The sequence below is a fragment of the Populus alba genome, chromosome 1, assembly GCF_005239225.2.
Source record: "Populus alba chromosome 1, ASM523922v2, whole genome shotgun sequence".
In the NCBI taxonomy this organism is placed as follows: domain Eukaryota; kingdom Viridiplantae; phylum Streptophyta; class Magnoliopsida; order Malpighiales; family Salicaceae; genus Populus; species Populus alba.
In genome coordinates, this window is record NC_133284.1 from 20,158,913 (window position 1) to 20,184,778 (window position 25,866).

General features: G+C 30.6%; 1 protein-coding gene across 1 annotated transcript; it reads left to right on the plus strand.

The window, feature by feature from the left end:
• The first annotated feature begins 2,993 nt into the window (after positions 1-2,993).
• On the plus strand, positions 2,994-4,401 carry LOC118042553 (pseudo histidine-containing phosphotransfer protein 6). The gene is made up of 5 exons (XM_035050254.2): positions 2,994-3,243; positions 3,367-3,497; positions 3,612-3,755; positions 3,923-3,995; positions 4,120-4,401. The coding sequence occupies exons 1-5, from the start codon at positions 3,175-3,177 to the stop codon at positions 4,177-4,179; spliced, it is 477 nt and encodes a 158-aa protein (XP_034906145.1). The 5' UTR covers positions 2,994-3,174; the 3' UTR covers positions 4,180-4,401.
• The last annotated feature ends 21,465 nt before the right edge of the window (positions 4,402-25,866 follow it).

Consider the following 25,866-nt stretch of genomic DNA (forward strand, 5'->3'; position numbering starts at 1 on the left):
AATAAAAATATGCTTTTTATATAAAGATAGGTCAAACTTGCATGTTGTTAGTGTTAGGCTATGGAAGGAGTAATCTGTTAGCAGTACAAGAATGAATAATTCAAATAGAAGTAGGAGAACGAAGGATTGGTAAATGGGTAAATTTTCAAATAGAAAAATTTAATTTAATTTATTATTATTTTTTATTAACATAGATATCCGTACCAGCTTGTGAGCACTTCAATTAATCCTACGAGTCATTAAGTTAATAACCATGTAAGCTTTCAGTAGCTTTAAGGTTTATGACACTCGAACTGATGATTCTAAAATTTGATTAGTTGAACTATACCTCCCATAACTTTATTATTATTATTATTATTATTATTATTAGTAATAGTAATAGTCCTCTTTAATTTCTTCTAACTTGACATTTAAAAAATGGGAGTAAACTGTAATTATAAGTGGTTTTTTTTTTTGTGGAAGAATGTAAATATTAGGAGTGACGTACTATAAAGTTTATAAAGGTACATAATTAAATAATTTAAAACAAAAGAAGAATGAATAATTCCAATTATATATTCAAGCTTGCAGTTAATCATATATATAAAAAATTAAATCATATGAATCCGGATTACTTGATGGAGCAATTAGAGAGAGAGACCTCTATTTGTGTGCTAGCAAACCATACCCTGACTTTTGTGTCCAAATAACGATCACTTTCCCTTTTGAAAAGTAAACATCATTATTATCATCTAAGTCATAATATCATTAACAGAGACAAAATCTTGCAAGCCAGACCCAAATTCCTCACAGGCTAATTTTGTTTTGAAAAAATTGGTGCAATAGTTTAAAAAAAAAAAATGGTTGAACTCACATGGTTTATACTTATCACGCGTGTGAAATACATTTCTATTTAGAATAACATCATTATTTAAAAAATATTAAATGAAAAGGAGAGAGAGATGAGAGAGAAAGTAAAAAAATATCTAAGATATATTAAAATTTTGATTACAATATTACTAATACCATAAAAAATCTTGATAAAATAAATATAACGATAACCTGAGGAGGTTACACTTATTATAGAAAACAAGTGAGTCACTCTCCATATTTGAATCACAAGTGTGACCCACTTGTGTCACTAATAATAAGTTTTTTTAGTTTGATTTTTTTTTATGATATTTATGGTATTATAATTGGAGTTTTCTATGAATTTTTGATTTTTTTTTCTCTCATTTTTCTTGTTCATTTAATATTTTTTTAAATGATATTGATATTTTGATAACGAAAAGCTATAAAAATTATATTTTCTAATTGTAATATATACGAATTATACTGCTTTATCAATATTTTTTTAACCATGTTATTTCATTGATATTTTTAATTAAATGTGATAATTTCAGAAAAAAAAATATTTTTCAAGTGTGTCATCAGTAGCATCTAGAAAGTGTACCTGTACTGCACACACCACAGCTAAAGCCTTGTTTTTTGGGCTCCTTTTTTTCTGCACTCAACATTTTTCTCGAGAAAGAAAAGCAAAGCCAGAGAAAAAGTGAATGGGGGTAAGAAGTTAGCCCAGGTGTAATAGGGTCATTTTGGCAACATGTACAAAAAAGTTGCAAATAGTTTTCTCTGCTTCTTCAAATTTTTATTTTATTTTTTTGTTTAATTCTTAGAGTAGTGTGTGTGCTGAGGTGACTGACAAGCAACCGGCTGCAGGCAGTTGTCGGGCAAGAAGTTGGGCGGAACGCCGCCCTAGCCTGCCAAAACAGGCAGCACGCGAAGCAACTGGGAACGGGAGCAACAGGTCACCACCTCCCCATACCTGTAGTTTGTAGGGGATGGTCCGGTAGATACCCCACATTCACCTCGATAAGGACCACACCGCACGCCCTCCCTCCTCCTCCTCCTCCTCCTCCTCCATATAATACTAACAGAAATATATTTCTGCCACACTCTCACTTGCGCCACGTGCCTTCACTTTCCATGCCTGAGATAAGTTCATGCCACCACAAAGAAGGGCTTAAAAAAAGTTGATGCTCCTTTTGGTCTGGAGTGGAAATTGAGATTGGAATTTATTTAATTAATTAGTCAATGTCGAAATTGGACAAATCATGATATTTAATCTGTCATGTTTAAATTACACAATATTTTCAAAGGTTTAAACTTCTTCAGAATATTGTTGTTTTAAAAAAAACAACTTTCTGGATAATTACCAAAACTCCTTTACAAAAAGATTTATCCTATCTAAAAAATCCAGTAAAACATTCTTTTATTTATAAAATCTAATATCAAAATCTTCATTCCAAAACCCTCAACTATTAACCAATTTGTGCACAAATTATCTCTTTTACAAGGATATATATGACAACTTTAATTGATTTATATTAGATGTTCAATTTCATGTTTGTGCGTGTAAAACATAATTGTACATATGATATAATGATTATAAATAAAAATATATTTTAGACATATTTGAATATTATAGATATTAAACCTTATAAAGTTTCCTATTTTAAAACTCACCAAAATATTCATGGCATTAATCTTACCTTTGATTTTTAATTTAATTGTTAAAGTAAAACAATGAAAAAGTTCAACGTACGATTAGTCAAAAGTTTCGTCATCTTTAACGTATCTCCATAGTGAATTCACTTTAAATTCTTTGGTTTATATAAGAACATGAAGAAAAATTGAAAGAAAGAAACACGAAACAATCTGAATCGATCCAAGTAGTAGTACTTGATAAGGCACTAAACAATTTCATGGAAAAAGAAGAAGAGATCGGAAGAGCGTAAACATTGAATAAAGATGTTCTTAACACTTAGTATGTTTAAGGAGGAGTTAATATATTTATACATGCGCCTTTCGCCTCGGTTTGAGAACATATTCTATTTGATGAATATTTAATTAATTAATTTACCATTAGCAAATGAAAATTCTTAGGAGCTATTTTACTGTAGCATGTGTTGGGGTGGGAGGCAGCAGCACCCTTTAAATAGTTGTCATCCAAACTTCAGGCCCTGAATACATGCATACTTACAAAAACCAGATAAAACCCTAGCAAGCTAAACCCACCCCTGCACGTATTTGATTAATGCAAACTGTGTTCTAGGAATTACTCCTAGCCATAAAGAATTTCAGCGCCTTGTGGGATCAACCAAGTAAGCAGCCAAAACGGGTCTTCCTCTGTGGATGCTTGGGTGGGGTGTGGATCGGTTACGAGCCGATATGAGCCGTTTGCTGGCAATACTATTCCACCAGGTAATTAACCTCTGTCTCTGTGTGTGTGTGTGTCACCACCTTTCCATGTTTCTTACAAATTTTCCTTAAAGTTTGCTCTCATTTTAAGAGCTCATGACACCAATTTTGGGTTTGCTGTGTTAGGGAGTGCTAGATGAGCAATTCTTGCAGCTCCAGCAGCTTCAAGATGAAAGCTCCCCAAATTTCGTATCTGAAGTTGTCAACATCTACTTCCATGAGTCCGAGAAACTTCTACGTAATCTGAGGGGCCTCTTGTAATCATATCCTCCTCCCCTCTCCTGCTACTACTCCCTTTCTTCTTTCTTGCTCCAATGGGCTTTGCTTTAATGGGGTGTGCAGTGCAAAACTGATGGGTGCTGCGATTGCAGGTTGGATAGAGAGTTCTCTGACTACAAGAAGATGGGAATCCATTTGAATCAGTTCATGGGAAGCAGCTCCAGTATTGGTGCCAAAAGAGTCAGAAATGTGTGCGTTGCCTTTCGCGCCGCTTCTGAACAAAACAACCGTGCTGGGTAGGCCCCCCCTCCCTCCAATTTCCCCTCTTTATTCGAGCTCATTTCTTTTTTCTTACCTACTCCCCTAAAGTGCACGCACACATGCGACCTAGAGAGAGAGAGAGAGAGAGAGAGAGAGAGATTGCAGGTAGCTAACCAGAGATGTCTTGAGTTTGTTAATTCAGGTGCTTGCGAGCTTTGGAGTTGCTGGAGCACGAGTACTGCTACCTCAAGAACAAGTTGCACGAACTGTTCCAAGTACACTGCTAACATTTCCAACACTTTATAGATCTTTTCGTTTCTCACTTTGCAGTGTATGTCTTGATGGAGACCAACAGAAACATTATTATAATTATGACTTGTATCGTTAATTTCCGAGCAGATGGAACAGCAGAGAGTGCTGGCAGCTGGTGTCAGGTACCCACTGCATCAGCAGCTTTAAAGCGAAGACGATGACTTTTGGTTTCCATCAAGCTTGTCCACCTGAACCATTCCTAATGCTGATGCTACTTATATATATAGGCAAAGAAAATCAAAGGGGCTATAGCCAGTAGCCACTGTTACTTGTCTTCAATGTTTTTTTTTCTCCTCCTCCTCCTTCTTTTCAAATTTGAATCTGTTTTGGTTGGATGGATGTTTGACTGCACAAGAAATGGAGTTGAAGTTGCAGTTTTAGCTCTGATATCAAATCAATCTTCTTCTTTTCGTATTATTATTATTTTATTATTATTATGTACGTTTTCTATGATGGGCTTTCACGTCAAAAGTCATGCCATAAACTTCTTTAACACCTGTCTTGTTTTATTACGTTCACATTTTACAATTTCCATCTCTCAATACATTATAAGAATATTTCAGTTCTGTTACCCGTGCTCCTGCAATTAGAATTTTAAATTATTTTTTTAATGAAAGAGAAAAGGCATTAGTATTATAAAATGTATTTTTGAATATTATTGTTTATTTAATTGAGAAATAGAAAGGGTTGTTTATGTTTAATAAAAAAAAATATAAACTAATAAATCGAAAAAAAGTTGTTAACACTAATTAAAAAACAAATACATACAAAAATATTTAACCACAACATTCCTTCTTAATTTATATGTTTTTATTAATATTATGTTAGAGGTTAATTCTAGTTGCTAAGTTTATTTTTATAAATTAATCAAGAAAATATATTTATTTATATAAACTATAAAAGGAAAAAAAATAATTAAAGTATATTAACAATAATCTCTTTGAGGTATTATAAAAATTAAAGAACAAAATTAAAAATATTATTTATTATTTAAAAGGGTGAACTAAATAAGATTTTAAAAAAAGACTATTAATTAAAATGCAAATTAAAATAATTAATGAAAAGAAAAGGAGAGAGATGCTTTTAATTAAAATTTAAATAAAAGAATTAATCAAAAGTACAAAAAAAAAAAAAAGGGCAACCGTTCTTAGGTTTAGCACGTTAGGAACGAGAAAGCTTAGGAGTATATGACTGATTATTTTTTTAAAAGGAGTTGCTACAATATTCTTTGTCTAAACAGATGAAATGTTGTAATTTATGGCAAATGACATATCTTTCATTCTTGATCAAATAATAGATAAAGTACAACTTTAGAGAGTAAATTGAAGTTTTCTATACCAATATTCAAATGGGGTTAGTTTTTTTTTTTTTTTTTGTTAAATCTAGTCCTTCCTCTCTCTCTCTCTCTTTAATTTATTTTCTAATTGCAAATAAATTTTTATTTTTTTAAAAAAATTAATCTTTAATTCACCATCAAAATATTCATTGACACTTTTGATGAGGTTCAAAACTTCCCCTTGAGATTGTGGGCCAAGATTTATATCTTGGTAATTGATTAATCTCTTGGTTCTGACAATCTAATTTACCAAAGTGGCTAGTGCTTGATCCCTATAAAAGGTCACATTTGATGAATTTAAACTCTTATATGTTTAAAAGTAAATATCGTTTGAGAGAAAATATAATCATATTTTAGAGAAGAATTATAAGAATAGATATCTATAAAGAGTTGAAGAAAAAATCAAACCTTTTTGAAGGATTTTCATGGCCCTTTTTATGGCCTATATAGCTTGTCTTTTTTTTCTTTTTTCTTTTTTTATAAGGGAAGGGGAAAAATATAATTAAAATATCTTTGACTTGTTAAGGAGTAAGATATCTTTGGACTTGTCAAGGAGTAAAATATATTTTGACTCATTAAGAAGTAAAATATCTATAACTTATAGTCCAATCATGGAGTAAAAAAAACTATGGGCTCAGCGATTGGTTGAGTCTAGAGATGGTGGATCTGACAACTCGTTAGACCCATGTATGCCTACGCCCAACACTTGGCTAAGCCTAAAAAGATAGGGTTATCACCCTATCTTTAGTCATTCCTTAGAAAAAAAGATCCAGGTAAAAAAAAAAATGATCTATCAGTAGCCCCTCAATATATTTATATGTTATATATAAAGATTTTGGGAGTCTATCAATAGTAAATGGGAGTCTTTTTACCATCTTCAGAAGACCTTGTGTGTCATTTGAGATCTTTAAGTCTAGGTTGCTCATCTTTACACGGAGGAGATGTTCCTTGAGAAATAAAATGGTGACTAGCTTTCAATGTAGTAATTGAGTAAACTTCTTGAGATCTGTGATGACATGAAAGGTTTTGCATTTGATGGTGGGAATGAACAAATTTTTTCTTTATAACCCTAGTTGTTCATGCTTCTTGACTTTTCTTTTACTTTCACTTTTTGTGATTTCTGAAAAACTGCTCATACAAAGAGACCCCAAATCATCTATACTTGAATATGAGAGGATAAAAAACCTACTTCAGGCATTACCTTTACCAAAACCTTTTTCATTTTCTTTCTTTTAAATAGAATAAATGGACACTAGAAATGTTTGATTTGTCTCCAAAAAGAGAGGTGCTCCTACCCTAGAAGAGGAGTTCAAGTTTCAACCAGAGCCTAAAAGAAACGATAGGGGACAAGAGCCTATTAAACCGGGTCCTAGAACAAAAAGGGTGGTACATCGGTGTCCTTCTCTGGTAGGGAGGCGAGCAACCCTTCTTCAACGAGTTATTCTCTTGCCACTGTTAAAGATGTTCAAGATAGAGGGAGGTTGATTCAGACTCCTAAGGATGATATTCTCAGTAACATATATGTCAAAGACATAAAATACATGCCTCACAACCAATAGAGAGAGTGTGTGGCTTAAATACTCGTCTCTACAAAGCATATTAGCCAATAAACCCTAAGTTCCACCCAAGGTTACTTTGAAATCAATGCCTTATCTATATGTATGTAATGGGGTATTCTTTCCCTTTTTAAGGGTTCACAAATGAGGTGCTTAGTTACTATAAACTAGGTCTAGGTTAGTTGCATCCTAATGAGTGGATAAATTTGTCCTTATTTGAAAAGTTTTATAGGTTCTTTGGGCTCAAACCTATGGTTAATATTTTAAAAAACCGCTACCAATTAGATGTTAGCACTAATGATGGCAATGACCCACTAGCACCATGAAGGGGATGTTGTCTGAAAAGCCACCACATGTTAAGAAGTGGAGGAGGAGATGATTGGTAGTATGATACAATAAGATAATTAATCCTAGAGAGGGGTTGCAAAAAGTCTAGGGATGTTCCTATTACTGGAGGGTCCCCCCTATGAAGTAAACAACAAGCCTTGTCTTAGCTCGAATGAGGAAAAAATCTGTGTTGTATTGGCCTTGACTTCAACTAAATACGAAGTTAATAAGATGGCCATAGGATACTACCAGGTTACCTTACATAGTATGTTGTTTTTCCTATCTTTTTATTTCTTTGCAGCTAAATTCATTTTTTCCTTTCTTTGTTGTGTTTTTGTTTCTTAGTAGGACTCATAGATAAAGGAGAAGGAGAAAGTTCAGGAAGGTCTGTGAAAAAAAGTTCACTCAGAAGGTCTTTGTTGCTGATGGAGGCAACGATGAAAAAGTGATGGAGGACTACCCCATCATAGTTGGTGAACTCCCTTCAATTGAGGGTTCTATCCTTGAGGAGACAATAGTGGGAGCCATAACCCTTATAAAAGTTAGGGTAGTGATTTCCCCCCAGCTAGGAAAGAAGCAAATTTGACTCCTCTTACAATGATTATGGGTGTTATCGCTTGCTTTAAAAAGAAGAGGGTTTATACCTTGATGGAATCATGTGTTCCAGTCTCATCTATTGAGGCTCCTCTCGTGGAATTTTCTTTGCCTTATTTTCCTGTTCTACCAGTAGAGGGAGAAGTAATTGGGTCTTCCATTAGAGTTGGCCTTGAGGAGTTCAAGGATGTTTTTTCCTATTTGGCTCTTAGCGGTGTTACCTTCAATTTTCCCTCCTTAGAGGATGAAGAGAGGCAGGTCATGAAGGTTGTTGTTGGTTGAAAGTTGGGTCTTAGAGAGACTGACCTCAATGTGGTGAAAGTGTTGAAAAGGATCCTCACTATCGCGTCAGACATCTATATGATGTCTCATGAAAGCTTCCATCGCCACTTAGCTTTAACTGGCCAAATGACATTTAACATAAAGGATCCTTTTGTTTTTGGGTTTCATGATGTTCTTCCATTCTAGGAGATGCTGGGTAACTGAAAATAGTCATGTGAAAGAGGTCGTGGTTGCAAAAACAACAAATCAAACTGCCTTCAAACAACTTAAAAGGGAAAAAGCTATTATAAAGGCCAAACTGTAGAGCCTTGAGGTGGCATATTCTATGCTAAAAGACCAAGTATAAGGCATTTCCCTTTAGTTGAGCTTTAGTGAAAAATTGCTTCAGGTTGACTATAACCAAGTGGATCTTCTAAGATAGGAGATCCTTGAAAGGAGAACCACTCAAGCTAGTCTGCTGGTAAAGCTTACTGCTGCAATCCCAGGCTAAACTAGAGGGTTTAAGGGACTCTCTTCAGGAGTTATAGGAATCATTTAGAGGGTCAATGGATTTGAACGAGACGGTGAGGTATAGGATATTTCTTGTCATGTTCAACATGTATTTCTTCAACTTGTCAAGAGGGAATGCAAGTGGCTTTCCATATAGCCTTTTATATAGTCTTGGTTCTAGATTTTGCAGACTTGTTCCTAGTCAAGGCTGCTACTGCCTAGTGTGAGAATATCTAGCCGAGGAGCTTGAACAATATTATTAAACCCTCATTCATATACACACACTAGTCCCGATCTTGTGGGATTTATTCATGTAACATGTACATCATTTCTCTTTTATAGAATTCACTTATCTCACTATTAATTTTGAGTTGTAAGGGTTTAGAGTTCTTATAGACATTTTATCTTGGTCCAACAACCATACTTATTTAAGCATTTGTGGGTCTAAAACTCGTACTTAATTAAATGTTTTTAGGTCCAACGCCTGTAATTAGTTAAACATTTCTGGTTTTTAAGTTTCAAATCATCTAACTTTAAAAAGATTTAGAAGGGTTCTACCTCCTTCTTGGAATCGAGAAGAGATCTTGTTGGCTTCCACTTTTTAATTTAGATGTATCTATAATAGGTTGTTAAGAAGCCATTAGGTAGTAAGTTGCATTGAGAAACTTCAAATTTAATCCGTGAAGGAGCTTAAGGTTATCTTTCTTAGAAGAACACAACATGTTTGCTAAGGCGTTGTTTGTCCTATCTTTGGAGGAAGAGTAATTGTATCGGGTGAATGGAACCTATTCTTACTATTGTAATGGTGTTTGTCCTATCATTGAAGAGATTTATGAGTACATTAAGAAGACCATATTAATTCCTTTCAAGGTAAATTATATTGTAGCACTAGAGAGATGTTTGATTCCTTTCAAAGTAAATATGCAATAACACTAAAAGGAGTGAATCCATCACATCCTTGAAAGGTTGAAGGGCTATCACTTTGAGGAGACCGTATCCATCCTTGTTGCTAAGGTAATGTTTATCACATCCTTGGAGGGATGTGTGATTACACCAAGTAGACCATGTCAATCCTTTTCATGGTAAATTATGTTATAGCCTTGAGGAGACATTTGATTCCTTCCAAAGTAAATGTGTAATCACATTAGATCGAGTGAATTCATCCCATCCTTAGATGGTCAAGGGGCTATCACCCTAGAGAGACCGTATCTATGTCTATTGCTAAGGCAATGTTTATCCTAATCTTGGAGAGATATGCGATTGTACTAGGGAAATCATGTCAATCCCTTCCAAGATATATTGTGTCATAGCACAAGGGACATGTTTGATTATTTCCAAAGTAAATGTGCAATCACATTAGGGGAAGTGAATCCATCCCATTTATGGAAGGCTGAAGGCTATTGCCTTAGGGAGACTATATCCATCCATGTTTATGAGGCAATGTTTATCCTATCCTTAGAGAGATCTGCGATTGCACAAAGGAAACTATCTCAATTCATTCCAATGTAAATTATGTTGTAGCATTAAGAAGATGTTTGATTCCTTCCAAAGTAAATATGCAATCATATTAGGGGGAGTGAATCCATCCCATCCTTGGAAGGCCGATGGGCTATCGCTCTAAGAAGAACCTAGAGAATAGAAAACATCATTACTTTGAACAACTTAATTTATATATAAGAAACTTATATTTTTAGTCATAGACCATAATACATTTCTATTTCCCCTTAAGGTATAATGAATTTTAATAATATTTTTGCTAAGATCACAGTTTTAATTCTAAGAGGATGATGCAAACCTTTTTGAATACGCGGTCAATCAACCCAGACGTAAAAGCTAAGCAAATCAAGTTTGATAGGAGTGTGACACAAAGATAACTTGTACCTAGGCACTAGCACTATTAGAAACAAAAACCCCCCACCCAATGAATATTGATTCGAGAATGAGAAGTATAAGGATAATGTCACAAAGTCAGTTGTTCTTTGATAAGTTATTTTTCAGTTCTTTAGAGAACCAATGAAGAGAGATTATCCCATCAACACACAACACGTGTGGCAAACAAGAAGTTTTATTAATCTGGATTGTCGAACTTACATGTCTGGTTATTCTTTATTTATACTGACTCTAAACTTGAACAAACCCTAATGGACCCCTTATGTGAACATATATTATGCTCATTTATAATTAAACCCAAATAATATAAATAAACCCTAAACTAAGAAAAAAAACAATAATAAATCCAAATTTAATATCCTGAGTATGATAAGATCAAATTTATTACCTTTTAGAAGTCACATATAAGCTAGGAGAGTCAAATTTGAAGTTGCCTCCTTTTTAGTTTCCTTGTTTACAAAGTATTCGTAGTTGACTTGAAAACTTATTTAATGATACATTCCTACTATAATATGGATAGAATAATTGTTTCCATACACCATAAGAATTCCACATTAATATGAAGTTTATATTACACACGAAAACTATGGTGTTACCCATTAAATATCCTTACAAGACTAGAAAATTCCCAAAACCAGCTGCCACATCCTTGTAGAAAAAAAATCATAGTCAAATAGAAAGTCCACAAGTTAAAAGGAAGTAAAAAACAAAATTCACACAACCTTTGTTGACCAGTATTGTAATGTCTTTCCAAACTCAGATTGACATGAACTTTTAACCTAGGATAGGACAACATGTCAGGAGACTCCATATAAAATGTTAGCATAATCCAATGGTTGAATGGAGAATTATGATTGTTTATGTGAAACACATCAAGTTTTTGTTGCATCTCCCCTGGAATACGGGATAGACTCTTGGTTTCTTTTTTAAGAACACTAATCTTTTTATTTCTCTCCCTTTGATACCACCTGTCTTTTTGTATCCTCATCTTCTTTCACAGTAATACCTCATCAGAATACATTAAATCCTGATTGTAATACTCCCTTTGCATTTATGTTTTTGATATCAGAACCTAAAACAAAAGCTAATGACAGTAAATAAAGTAAAAAGACATTGAGGATTGAAAACTAACATAAAATTACATGGACTTTCAATTGACGAACGCAACAAACCCCTTTAAACCAATAAAAGGACCCTAAACCAAACAACTTCCACATGGTCTAAAATTTGATATTTAGAGAAAATTCACGCCAAAAAAACCATAATATCAAGTTTGATACTTAATTCTGAATTGATTTGATATATAGATGTGAAATTAACGCGAATGAGCCCCTTTAAAACCTGAATTTGGAACCTAAACCAAATGATGTCCAGATGAGTTGAAAATTGATATATCATGCGATTTCACCCTAAATAACCAGAATATCAATTTTGACACAATTACAATATGGATTTTTAAGTGTACACAAAACAAAAGACAAATAAATCCCTTTGTCATACATAACGTTTTTTGATTTTTTTTACTCTAAAAAGAAATTATGGAAAGAAAGAGCAATATGACACCTCTTTTTTTTAATCCAAAAAGACTCAATTCAACACAACTAATCAAGAATAACATAGGAAGAAGATAATCTGACCAAAATTGATTTGAAACAAGATTAGACCTAAAATAAAGACAACACAAAGAAAAATTGACGCAGAAGGTATAAACAAAAAAATAAGAAATAAAAAGATATAACCTGATGAATAGAGCCAAGCTTTGATGCCAAATGATGCAAATCTCTTACCACATGGTCAAGCAACCCACACACAAAGACACCAATTCCTGGAAAGGCAAGTAAATTAGGTTTGATAAGAGTGTGACATAAAAATAACTTATATCTATGCACCAACCCTATTGGAAACATAAACCCTTACCCAACGAATATTGATTCGTAAACAAGAAGTATAATGATGACACCACGAAGTTAGTTGTTCTTCGATAAGTCATTTTTCAGTTTTTTAGAGAATCAAAGAAGGGAGATTATCCCATCAACACACAACACCTGTAATAAACAAGAAGTTTTATTAATCTGAATTGTTTAACTTACATGTTTGGTTATGCCTTTATTTATAGACTCTAGATTGAAACAAATCCTAATGGACCTCTTATATGGACTTATATTATATCCACTTATAATTCAACCCAAATAATATAAATAAACCTAAACTAAGAAGAAAATAATAATAAATATAATAAATTCAAATTTAATATCCTAAATATGATAGGATCAAATTTGCTGCCATTTTAGAAAACCCATATAAGCTAGGAGAATCAAGTTTGAAGTTGCCTCCTCTTTAGTTTTCTTATTTGCAAAGTATTCTTACCTGACTTGGAAACTTATTTAATGATAGATTCCTACTATAATAAGGATAGAATAATTGTTTTCATATACCATAAAAATTCCATATTAATATGGAATCCATATCACACATGGAAACTATGTTGCTGTTCATTAAATATCCTTGCAAGACTAGAAAATTTCTAAAATCAGATGTCATATTCTTATAGAAAAAGAATACTAGCCAAATAGGAAGTCCATAACTTAAAAGGAAGTAAATAACAAAATTTGTACAACCTCTATTGACCAATTTTGCAATACCTTAACGAACTTCGATTGACCTCAAATTTTAACATAAGGTAGGAAAACATGTCAGGAGACTCTACATAAAATGTTAGCTCAATCCAATGATCGGATTGAGAATTATGACTGTTACCGTCAAACTAGACAGTTGTGCATTTTACGTTAGAATCCGTCTGATTATTTTTATATTGCCAGGATCATTTAATGAGAGGATAGAGTTTTTCCAGTAGATGTCTTCTAGGCAATCACAAAATAGACTTCTTAAATTATATGGTTTGAACCAACCATCCACTTATACTTATTGAAGGCTTTTCAAAATCTCAAGGCTTCAAATCCGTTTATAGAGTTGACATATGTATAACTTGAATTTTCTCACCTAGCTAAGCCCATGGGAAAGTAGAAGGAAATCCAACTCTGACTTAGAGTGATTAAATTATTGCATAAACTTTCCTATATAATGAAGAATTATCGATACACCAAAGAAGCAAATATGCTAATAGCCGTAAGAAAAGTCATGACACATCTCATTCCAATAGTGCTTTATAATATACCTTTCATGGTGATTAGAGGTATCAGTAACCTGAATCTTGAAAAAAATAAACGATGGCCTTTCGATCAGTCTCCACAGCCAATACCACTAATGAGGTTCAGAACTTCCTTTTGAGATTACAGGCCAAAGGCTTATGTCCTGAATAATTATTTAATCTCTTGGTTTTGAAAATATGATTGATTCTTCCTAACCAAAAAGATCAGTGGCTAATGTCTTCCTTTGATGAATATAAGCACTCTCTAATGTATAAATAATCATCGATTGAGAGAAAATACAATTATATTTCAGAAAAAAATTTTAAGAATAGATATGCCATACAATCTTTCCTTGAAGGATTTTCATGGTCTCTTTTATAGCCCATGTGGCTTGTCTCTTTCTAAAAAGAAGGGTCCAAAGTATAAGTAAAATATGTTTGACTTATTATAGTAAAAAATCTCTAACTCGTTTGAGTAAAATATCTTTAACCATCTCGTCAGGGATGGTGGGTCTGGCAAGCCACATATGTCTAGGCTCAAAGCTAGAGACATATGGTTATCACTTTATCTTTAGCCATTCTTTAGAAAGGAAGATCCAGGTAAAAACAAAAAAAACATTCATCCATCAACTTCATATATGCAAGATAATACAAATTAAAAGAAATCTAAAAATAGTTTTATGTTGATGTAACTTAAGAAAGATAAATTACAAAATAAAATAAAATTTGATGATCAAAATGAAACAAATTGCACTGTTCATGTTACTAGTCCAATGAAAAATGTATTTGGATAAGGAGGAACACTACAAAACACAGATTTCAGTTTTCCAGATCTTTTAATATATTTTGTATTGGTAAGGACATGTGACCATGGAATCTATATCAAAATTAGGCAAGAGCTTCATTGTCTAGTCAATGCACATTTCATTAACTGGAGTTACTCAAGCTTTAAAGGGAACAATTAGGTATTGGTTCTCTAAAGGGTAATATAGGTTCAAAATTTCAGATTCTTGAATTTTAATATGTAAAGGAAATTAAGATTAAGAAACTTGTTTTTAAGAAAACTAAGAAGGGTGTTGTTTGGACTCCTGACCCTACTGCCTCTCGGTCTTGTAGCTAGTATTGGAAATTGTTTATTACATTTCATTACAAAAAAAAAAAAAAAACTAAGAGAGATAAAGGTTTCATGTAAAAAGAAATATTGTGTACACACCCATAAATCATTATGGTTTTAGTAGTAACTTTTTTTAATTTTAGTTATCAAACTTTTTTCTTTTTTATTTAAGCTTTTATTGGCAAAATTGATGGGCAATTAAGTATAACTTGTTAGATTGGAAATATCAAAACATAGAGAACAAAGTGAAAAAGTGAAGAAACTGGGTGGCACTTTTATATTTATAATTTCACTTTAAAATGATATGATTGAATGATTTTTGAAATAATTATTTATTTAAAGAATAATTGATGTAAACCTCATTGATATAAAGGTCTAAAAACCCATAAGGAAGATTGACCCAATCTTGGAAAGCCAAAACTTAGATTTCATAGAAAAGTGTGTCAAAAACTATTACCTTAAATTGAGATGCCAACATTATTGGAATTTCAACCACTACGTAAGGCTTAGCTAATCACGAATGAGAAGTTTAAGGAAGAACACCACAAAATCAATAATATCTTGATAAGTTCAATTGTTCGTTGTTTAAACAAAGATAAAAATATGCTGCTCTAAGCAAAACACAAATTTTATTCAATAATCAATGACTGCCTCAAATTTTACAGCAATAAATAATTTAAATAGCCTCTGCCTCAAATTTAATAGCAATAAATAATTTAAATAGCCTTAACAAACAACCCTAATAAACCTCATGTATTATTGATCCAAGGCCCAAAAAAATCCCAACAAAAACTATAGCCCAAAATACTTAATAAACCTAAAACAATGACTGATGGTATCTTATGAGCCCAAATTAAAGTAAAGTCCAAATCAATACTAAAACAAGTCCAAAATAATGAAGATAACCCAAAACCCAAATAATAAATAAAGTTCTTTATGAAATAGCCCAAAACAATTGCATTCCTTGCTTAGAATCCCTTATGGTCAAATTTAGCATCCTAGAAGGCCTAAGATAGTTATAGCCTCCCTTAATGTTCCAAATTAGCTAAGAAAACTCTTGTTTTAATTATTGAATTAAATCCCTTATGCTGACACCCTTTCAGTTTCCTTATATAACATAAAATCCTTGCGATTCATAGAAAGAAAAAGACATGTTAATTCATTTTATTGACACCTCTTTTAGTTTTTTTTTTTTTTTTTAACAAGAAAATTTCCCAAAAGTATTATGCCATTAAATACCACTAGCCCTAATTTCTTTGTGTAACTAAAATAGATAATAAATCTTTTTAAGAAAAAATATTTTGGAATATTTAAAAGAATCCTTTCCACACTTTAAATCTATGTTGTTATCCATTCAAAATCATTGTAGAACTAGAAAAATCCTAAAAATAAGTTGTTGAATATCTTTGTATCATTAGGAAAAGAATCATTTTTAAATAAGAAGTTCTCAATTCAAAAGACAACAAATAACAAAATTCATACATGACCTTCTAACATGTATTACGATGCCTTCTCGAACTTCGGTTGACTTGAAATTTTAACTCAATAAAAAACAATACCTCTAAAAACTTCTAGTAAGATTTTAATCTGATCCAAGTCAGATTGAGAGTTAGGTTTAATAAATAAAACTAGATGGTAGACATAATTACACTAGAATCTAAATTTTCTTATTCAACATTTTCTTGATTTGTATCATTCTCTCTCTCTTCAAGATGATTCATCGTTGAATCACCACTAGGTATAATGGATGTTTTATAGGCCTTTTTCTAAGCCTTCAAAGCTTTTTTCCTGCCAACACTCACCTTTAATAACTTTATATAAAAGTAATAGTCTCTTTCATCTTTTATCCATTCAGTATTGTTGTTTTTCTCTCTCTGAAGCTTGCTATTCATAGACTTGTTCTTTTAACTTATCAAATCCTTGCCTCAAAACCCCAAACATACGAGATAAGTATATGTGTTCTTGAGAAAGAACTTTTATTTGTTCTTTCTCTCTTGGTGGATACATGACACAAACAAGAAAAAAGAAATGGAAGACAAGAAAGATATGATATAAAAAATATTGCGGAATAGGAATTTTGACCTAAAACTTCAAATTTAAAACTATAGGTACCTAATTAATTTTAATAAGACCAAAACTTGAAAACTTCAATTTACCTTGCTATCTGAATGAATCAGCCCCTATTGAATTGCGATCTAATTGTTTCTTTTTTTATTTAACTCTTAAAAGATAAATTGGTAAAAATAAATGACTTGGCTTATTTTTTAAAAAAAAAAAAATCAAAGACCCCACTAATTCAAACTAGACAATAGAAAGAAAGAAAAACCCAAATTATAAGCGTTTGACACCAAGAAACTTGAGTTGAAGCAAATAAGAAGATAAACTAAAAGAATTAGTGTGGAATCCAAACAAATCATAAAGAAATATAGGACATACCTTGATTTTTAGAGGCTAGCTCATGTATCAATTGATGCGAATCTCATAGATATTAAGATCCAAAAACCTATAAGCAAGATTGACATAATTATAGAAAGTCAAAAATCAAATTTGATATAAGAGTATGACCAAACAATTACTTTCAATTGAGGCACCAACACTATTATAATTTGAACCTCTATCCAATGATTAACAAATTGAGAATGAGAAGTATAAGAAAGAATTCCACAAAATCAATTATATTTTTTAAAGTTTGATTGTTTTTTGTTTTTTTTTTTAAACAAAGAGCAAAATATGTTGGTCTAAGTAAAATACCGATTTTATTCAATAATTCATGGATGCCTTAAATTTGACAACAATAAACAACTTAAATAGACCAAAAAAAAAACCCTAATAGATCATATACCTAAAGACCGAAACAAAGCCCAACAAAAACTAAAATTCAAAACACTTAATGAACCCTAAACATTGACTAATGGGCTTTCATGAACTCAAATTAAAGTAAAAGTTGAAATTAAAACATGTCTAAAATAATGAAAATAACACAACACCCAAATAATAAATATATTTTTTCATGAAACAAGATTAAATAGCCCAAAATAATTTCTTTTCTTGCCTAAAACCCCTTATGGTCGGATTTAACATCCTAAAAGGCCAATGATTGTTGTAGCCTCCCCTTGATATCCCAAATTAGCTAGAAAAACTTGTTTTAATTGTTGAATCAGATACCTTATTTTGCTACCCTTTAGCTTCCTTATATAACATGAAATCATTGTAATTCATGGTAAGACAATAACATATATTAATTCTCTTTATTGTCACATCTTTTAGTCTCTTTTTGTTAACAAGGAAATTACCCAAAACAAGCAAAATAATCTTCCATTAAATACCATCAACCCTATTTTCCTTATATAGCTAGGTTAGATAGGGAATCTTTGTAAGAAAATGATTTTGGAACATTAAAATCCTTGTAGAACTAGAAAATTCTTCAAAATAAGTTATTAAATATCCTTTTATCATTAGGAAATGAATCATTTCCAATTAAAAGTCCATAAGTCAAAAAATAGCAAAATCCATACCTGATCTTTTGACATGTATCGTGATGCATTTCCAAACTTTGATTGACCTAAAGTTTTAACCAAATAAAGAACAATACCTATAAGAATTTTTTGGAAAATTTAGCTTGATCCAACTTACATCAGAATCTGAATTTACTTGTTCAACCTTTTCTTAGGACGTATTAGGATTTTATTTTAAGAGGAAAAAAAATGACAAAAGAGGCTAGATATGCATGGGCCAAGACTGCAAGGTTAGCATGCCTTGCTTATAGAAAACCCATGATACTTAGGCCTAGCTAGAGCCATACACTTGGTTTTATTTTATATGTGTGTGAATGTGTGTATGGATGGCATGTCATTCTCCTAGGCAAACAATATGTTTTCCAATGTAATAAATTTCAACCTTTTTCGATACCCAGAAATCAGGTTTCAAGGTTTTGACATCTAAAACCCCTTCATTTTACCTAAAAACAACTTTGAGAACCTTGTTAACCCTGCCATTTACAACCCCAAAACACCTTCAACCTCTAAAAACTAAAAATAAGATCGAATAAAAAATATTTTTTTCAAACCTTGATTTACTTTTGCTTGTATAATTAAAGATTCATACCACCTTCATTAGTTACCGCTCATTAAGACAAACACATCAATACAAAACATTGGTTTTTTTTTTTCTCCAAATGTGACCAACCAAAATATCTCTCTCCTCCCCTTTTTCAAAGACTTTACCTCTCCTATCTCAACATTTAAAGATTGAAATGCAATAGAAATGATATTTATGACTTAAATGTAAATATTTAAAACTATAGGAATCAAATATGAAAAATAAGGACCATATTGTATTTTTACACACCTAAGGGTCAATAACTTTTACATTATAACAATCCACAGTGCATGGTGTCTTTAACTATAATATAATGAATAATAAAAGCACTATGAATTTTAGTTTCTTTTTAATTAAATTTAATGTGAATCAATAAAAATAAAATAGAAAAATTAAAATTAATTCTAAGAAATTAATAATAATAAAAAAAGTAATTAAGAGTTTAAAATCCAATGTATAAGAATGATGACAATTTTTCAATGCAAATAACTTTATACTTTGTAATAAACCAAATCTTGGTAGCGGTTTGAATTATTGTTTTTAAACCACATATCTTTTAATAAAAAAATATATTTTGTTTGTTCAAGAATAGACGACATGTTGCCCACTAGTTTAACTCTCAATCACCTTTAAGGGATTGAAATCAAGGTTCAAGTTTTTGCATTCTAAAAACCTATTTTCTAACTTGTCTTCACTTATAAACACTTAAAAAAAAAAGGTATCATATGATCTCATGAAACTTGTTTTTAACACAAAACTCTCTAAAACAAAATTGAATTGAATAATTACAAAACCTCGTCTATTCTTTTTATGGCAAGATGAAAACTTAATGTAAATACTCTTTTTAATATGTACTCATTAACGCCAAGATTGGACACACCAAACCAAAACTTCAAGGATAAAACAAAAGTTTTATACACCTTTTGAATAGTGGGTTTTTTTTTCCTCCAAATATGGCCAACTAAAAAATCTCTCTCCTCCTTCTTTTTAATGGCTTTCTCTTTCCTATTTCCACATTTAAATATTTAAATGCAATAAAAATGATGTTTATCACATTTATGGACTAAATTGTATTCTTATGCAACTAAGGATCAATAACTTCTGCATTTAGCAATCCATAATGTATTATGTTTGTAACAATAGTATAATGAATAGTAAAAGCACGATGCCTTTTAGCTAATTTTTAATTAAAATTAATGTGTATCAATAAAAATAGAAAAAAAATATTAAAATTAAATTTAAGAAAATAAAAAAGTAAATAAGAGTGTAATATATTTGAATGAAATTTGAATAAATCACATATCTTTTAATATTCCTAAATACACATGACCAAATTTAATAGTTTAACCGACAAAAATTTCTATCAGTATTTACACTCACAGTTTGTTGGTATGAATATTACTAACGGGCTCACAAATGGTAATAGTCCATTAGAAAACTTTCATCGATAATATATGGATTGTCGGTAATAAATATATCAATGGATTTACAAATAGAAAAAGTGCACCTAAAAAACATTTACCATCTTCATCTCGTCGGTATCACCATCGGTAAATTTAACATATCACCAACAGGAAAACTGCATGTAGTGCTCTCGGTGTTTTTATTTGTTTGCCGTATCACTAATAAAATACCTTTTGTAATTTTGTTGGTGAGTTAATAGTAGCAGTTGCCGAAATTCGTTTCCAACTCTCTCTAGAATATACTAACAGAGTTATTCGATCGATAACCATGTCAGTAATATTTTAAAAATATATTTTAAAAAAATAGATTGAATAGAAGTAGAAAAATAATTAAAATTACATAAAAATCAAATATTTAATAAAAATTTAAAAATTTATACATTCATGTACAATAAATCTAAAATAGAGGCAGCACTAGAGAAGAAGTATGAGGAAGCTGGTCATCACAGGGACCGTGTGGTCAATTAGTGGGGTGCACATGTACCACTCATTTGTGATCTCATCTCCATTATTATCATGGCCCAGAAAAATAGTTATTTAAAAGAGTTGATTGGTCTCTCTCAAGTAAATATTTTCTAAAAAATTTCGGCATAGTCTCTTTTGTATTTTCAATACCAAGTTATCGACTCAAAAATCAAAACCTGTAAATAATAACCACAAACTCATCCCAATATAATTAAGCATTACAACTTCACTTAAAACCTCAATTTCCATGCCCTCTATAGTTTTTTTTTTTTTTGAATAGTTAACATTGTGTGATTTCAAATACAAAATTTAAAACTAATTTATTCACAATAAACATTAATTTCATAGGACACAAACACAATCAAATATAAATACAACAAAACTATATTGCTAGTTAAAGTGAGGGTGTTATCCTTAATTACATACCCGACAAATGAATAATTTAAAATTTTTAAAATTTCTTAACATACAAGCGATATTATAACATTATATCAATACTTCCAATACAAAAATTAAATTAAAGAGAGACTTTTATTTATGCATCTACTTTCCAGTTCGAGGATGCGAGATAACTAACAACATATTTATATAACATGTGAATATTTGGTAAAAACTAGAAAATTTACACTTATTAATAATATACAATTAAAATAAAGACTATTCGACGCATGCATTATAATATATGCAATAGCTCATTAAATGAAGTACTTATTGTCAATACATTAATTTAATTTAAATTTTATTTTTGCCAATCTTTAACTAGATATCTTCTTCATTAACCAAGATAAAAATTTCTCAAGTTGTCCATTAATTAGTACATTAATTTTGAAGTTCAAGTAAGAAAGAAAAGAAATAGTTCAACCAAAGTACCTTTTTCAATAGGATATTATTTCCATTAACTAGGAAATAATCTTTCAACGCACCCATTTAACAGGGCATTTTTTTTCATTAACTAAGAAATAATATTTCGGCACGCCCATTTATTTAACATGGCATTATTTCCATTGACCGGGAAATAATCTTCTGGCACACCCATTTATTTAACAGCAGATTATTTCCATTCTTTTTATTTTGCAATTTCTACACTAAAATTACAATAAAAAAAATTATTATAAAATACTGAATTAAAAAATTAATTTATTATAGGGTATTTAACATTTACCTGATGTTTGTAGGCGTAAAGTGGTCCCCTGTTGCTGATCAGGTCCTGGGACCTCTTCTACACCAACATAAAAATCAACATATCATTTATTATTTGTAACCAAATGATAAAAATCTCATTTCATTTTAAATTAAGAAGAATAAAATTCTCCTTTTTAACTCTTCATCGAAACTAACCTTCTAATTCTCCAACAATCCATCTGATTTGTCTAAAATCACTCTTTTACATTAACAAAATCCAAGTTGAAATCCTTTTTCTCCTTTTTATATGTCATGGCCGAAATCCCTTCATGGAAAAAGGGTGAAATTTTTTTCTCTTTTTCATTTTTTTGTAAAATCCTTCACCATTCCATTTATTAACATTTATAAGCCTATAAATTCCCACAATTCCTAAACAATTGCATTAAATTCTTCAATCTCCCAAATCTTCTCTTTTTGTCGAGACCAATAACTAAAAGAGAGGGGTTTGTATCTTCCATTTCTAAATTAAACACTTACCCATTAATAATTTATGCTTCCTAATATAGTTTAATCATTAATTGCATCATTTAATAATTAACACCATAAATCCCCAAATTCACATAATCCTAGCAATTTAGATTCTTCATTAAAACACAAAATTATAACAATTAATCATTTTAAACATGTTCTTCAACTTGGATAAAGATTCGAGGAATGGATGCAAGAAAAATTGAAGTTTCCCTCTTCTCCCTTTTTAAACCATAGGTTTAGATTTCTTTCTTCAAAACAACTTCCAAGCACTAAATCACCCATCTTAATTCTTTATCTAAGTTCTAATCACTCTAATTACACATCTCCTCTTCTTGTTTTTATATAAATAGCAAGAACTAGCAGTGATCCTATCCTTGCAATGTGCAATAAATGACCCTAGAATCTACACAAATTATAGGATAAAAACAAATAAATGATTCCTATTTAAAAAAAAAAAAATCAGCAACACATCTCCTATACAAGAGACCACTTAAAATTTTTAAAGATGCAAATACATAATATATATGTCACAAACCAAATGATATTATCACTACAAGATTTAACAGTTTTACCAACGGAATTTTTCCATCGGTGTAAGACACATATTCCATCGGTAATTAATTTACCACCAAAATCACCGATGAAAAATTTCTATCGGTAATTTTTTGTCCGTCGGTAATATTATTACCGACGGATTTACTGGCAGAACAGACGCGTCGGTAAAAATATTTTTTTATTACCAACGGATTTACCGACAGAAATTTCCGTCGGTAATTATTTAAAACATTTTTAAAAAAATTCATTTTATAAAATTATAAAATAATTAAATTAACATAAATCAACATTGTATAATATATACTCAAAATGCTTGGAAAAAAGAATAAGAAAATCAACTCAAACAAATTTGCAACAAATAAATAAAACAAAAAAGTTAATTCAACTAAAAAAAATCATATGAAAAAAATGATGCAATTCCTAAAAATTTAAAAATCCTATAAATTAATCAACAAAAAATTGATCTCATATGAAAAAAAAAATCTCACAACAACATTTATACAATTATTAAGAACAAAATCAATTAAAATTAAATAAAAAACAAATATAGTGAAAAAATCATGAAAAAATAGGAAAAAAGAAAAATCTTACCTTAATATACTTGCAAGTGAAGCTAAGGAAAAACAAATTATAAAGCATATTAATTAAAAAAAACTAAGAGGATAAAAGAAGAAAGAAGAAGAAGACATACCCGAGCATGGAGGAAAAGAGAAGGAGATGAGGAGAGAAAAGAAGAGAAAGAAATAGATATTGATGTTTTTTACATATAGTGAAGAAGAAGAAGTAGAAGTGGTAGAAAAAGAAAAAGAAATAATGAGTCTGTCTCTTGTGAAATACGTGGATTGAGGTTTTTTATTGGGGCGCGTTACCAACGGATAATTAAATATTAATATTTTTTAATTATTTCGTCGGTAATAATTAATTTAAATTTTCAATTTCGTAAAAAGTTTTCAGAAACTGCCAAAAATTACCGATGATTTTTCAATCCGTCGGTGATTCCGTCTATAATATTTAAATGAAAATTTTAAATCAATTGAATTTTTTCAGAAAACCGCCAAAACACACCGATGAATTTTCAATCCGTCGATGATTTTGTCCGTAAAGTAAAATAATTAACAGTGCAATTGGAAAATGAACAGTTCTGGAGCTCTTTGGAAAATACCGACGGAAAATTCCGTCACTAATTCCCTTTGTAATTGACATGATGAACAGTGTTCACAGTTTCCCAACGAAATAATTCCGTCAGTAATTTTGTTGGCAAAAAATGACACGTCATCATTTTTTTTGCTTTGTTTTAATTTTTTTTCCCACGGTAATTCCCTCGGTATATACCGAGGGAATATTTCCGTCGGTAAATTTCTGAGGGATTTTACCAACGGAAATATTCCCTCAGTATTTCCGTTTGTATTTATTGATTTTCTGGTAGTGTATTCAATTTCAAAGAAAATTTTCATTTTCTACATGAAAATATTTTCAATCCTAAATTTTAAAAAAACTATTCTAAATTTTAAAAAATTCCTAAAAATAATTAAAATTAATCCCACACATTTAATTGAAATTGAACAAAAAAATTGACAAAAAAAAAAACCAACTAAAATTCAACAAAATAATGCAAAACTTATTACAATAACAACTAAAATTCAACACAAGTTTTTTCTAAGTGATAATATTTTTAATCCTAAAATTACAAAAAATTATTCTAAATGGAATAAATACAAAATAATAATTAAAATTAATCCTACATATTTAATTGAAATTGAACAAATTTGAAAAACAAAACTAAGATTCAACAAAATAATGCAAAAAGTATTTCAGTAACAACTAAAAGTCAATACATTTATTAATTCATAAAATTATTAAGAACTCTAACCTAAAAAAAAAAAAAAAGATGAAAAAAATAATGCAAAAGAAAACACAAAAAAAGAAATGAAAAAATTCTTACCTTAATGGTGTGCTTAATTTCAACTAATAATTAAAAAAGAAAGAAAAAAGAAAAGAAAACAGATTGTTAGTAAACCTAAAAAGAAGAAAAATAAGAAGAACAATGAAGAAAGACAACATACCTTGGGATGAGAAGAGAAGTGAAGAGAATGCTTGATTTTGGCTGAGAAGGAGAGAGAGAGAAGAGAAGAGAATGCTTGATTTTGGTTGTGTGAGAGATGACGACAGAAGAAGAAAGAAGAAGATGAAACCCCGTCTATTTTGATTCTGGTCTTATAATTTAGTTTAACCAACAGAATTACCAATGGTGTTCTGTCTATAGAATAAAATGGAAATTTTTAACTTGCACAAAAAAAAAATTATAAAACCCTCCAAATATTACTAAAGACTTTTCATTTCGTCGGTGATGTCATTGGGAAAAAAGTGAAAAGTCAAAAAAATATTAATTATCAGCACATTGAGAGGTGAACAGTTCCTATAGTCATTGGAATATATCGATAGACACATTCCATTAGTATACTTATAGGTGAAACCAAAACTAAAAAACTTCTGCTTATCATATTTAAAACCAAACATAATATCACCATCCTCCAACACCATGTCATAAATTTTTTTACACAAAAGAAACGGTGGTTCAACCTTACTTTCAACTCTGCCAATAAAAAAGTCATTTTTGTTCTTTCTAAACTTGTGATTCGTTAGTAAGAATTGCTAGTGGCAGTTAAAAAAAAAATATAAGTTTTACCATTATTTGTTAGCGTGAATGCCTTGTTATTTTTTATATAATATAGATATGTTAGTTTTCGATGCGTGCTCCAATCAGAAACCATTTCATAAGCTAGAAAATCATTAATGGTCCTTATCAAAGCTTCCTTTATCAGAAAATTATGTTTTCTTAATACATCATAAGTTAAGATCCTAGA

Coding starts and splice junctions, on each gene's coding strand:
- LOC118042553 (XM_035050254.2), top strand. CDS start 3,175: ATGCTTGGGTGGGGTGTGGATCGGTTACGAGCCGATATGAGCCGTTTG. Junction 3,244..3,366: donor TGGCAATACTATTCCACCAG/GTAATTAACCTC, acceptor TTGCTGTGTTAG/GGAGTGCTAGATGAGCAATT. Junction 3,996..4,119: donor AGTTGCACGAACTGTTCCAA/GTACACTGCTAA, acceptor ATTTCCGAGCAG/ATGGAACAGCAGAGAGTGCT.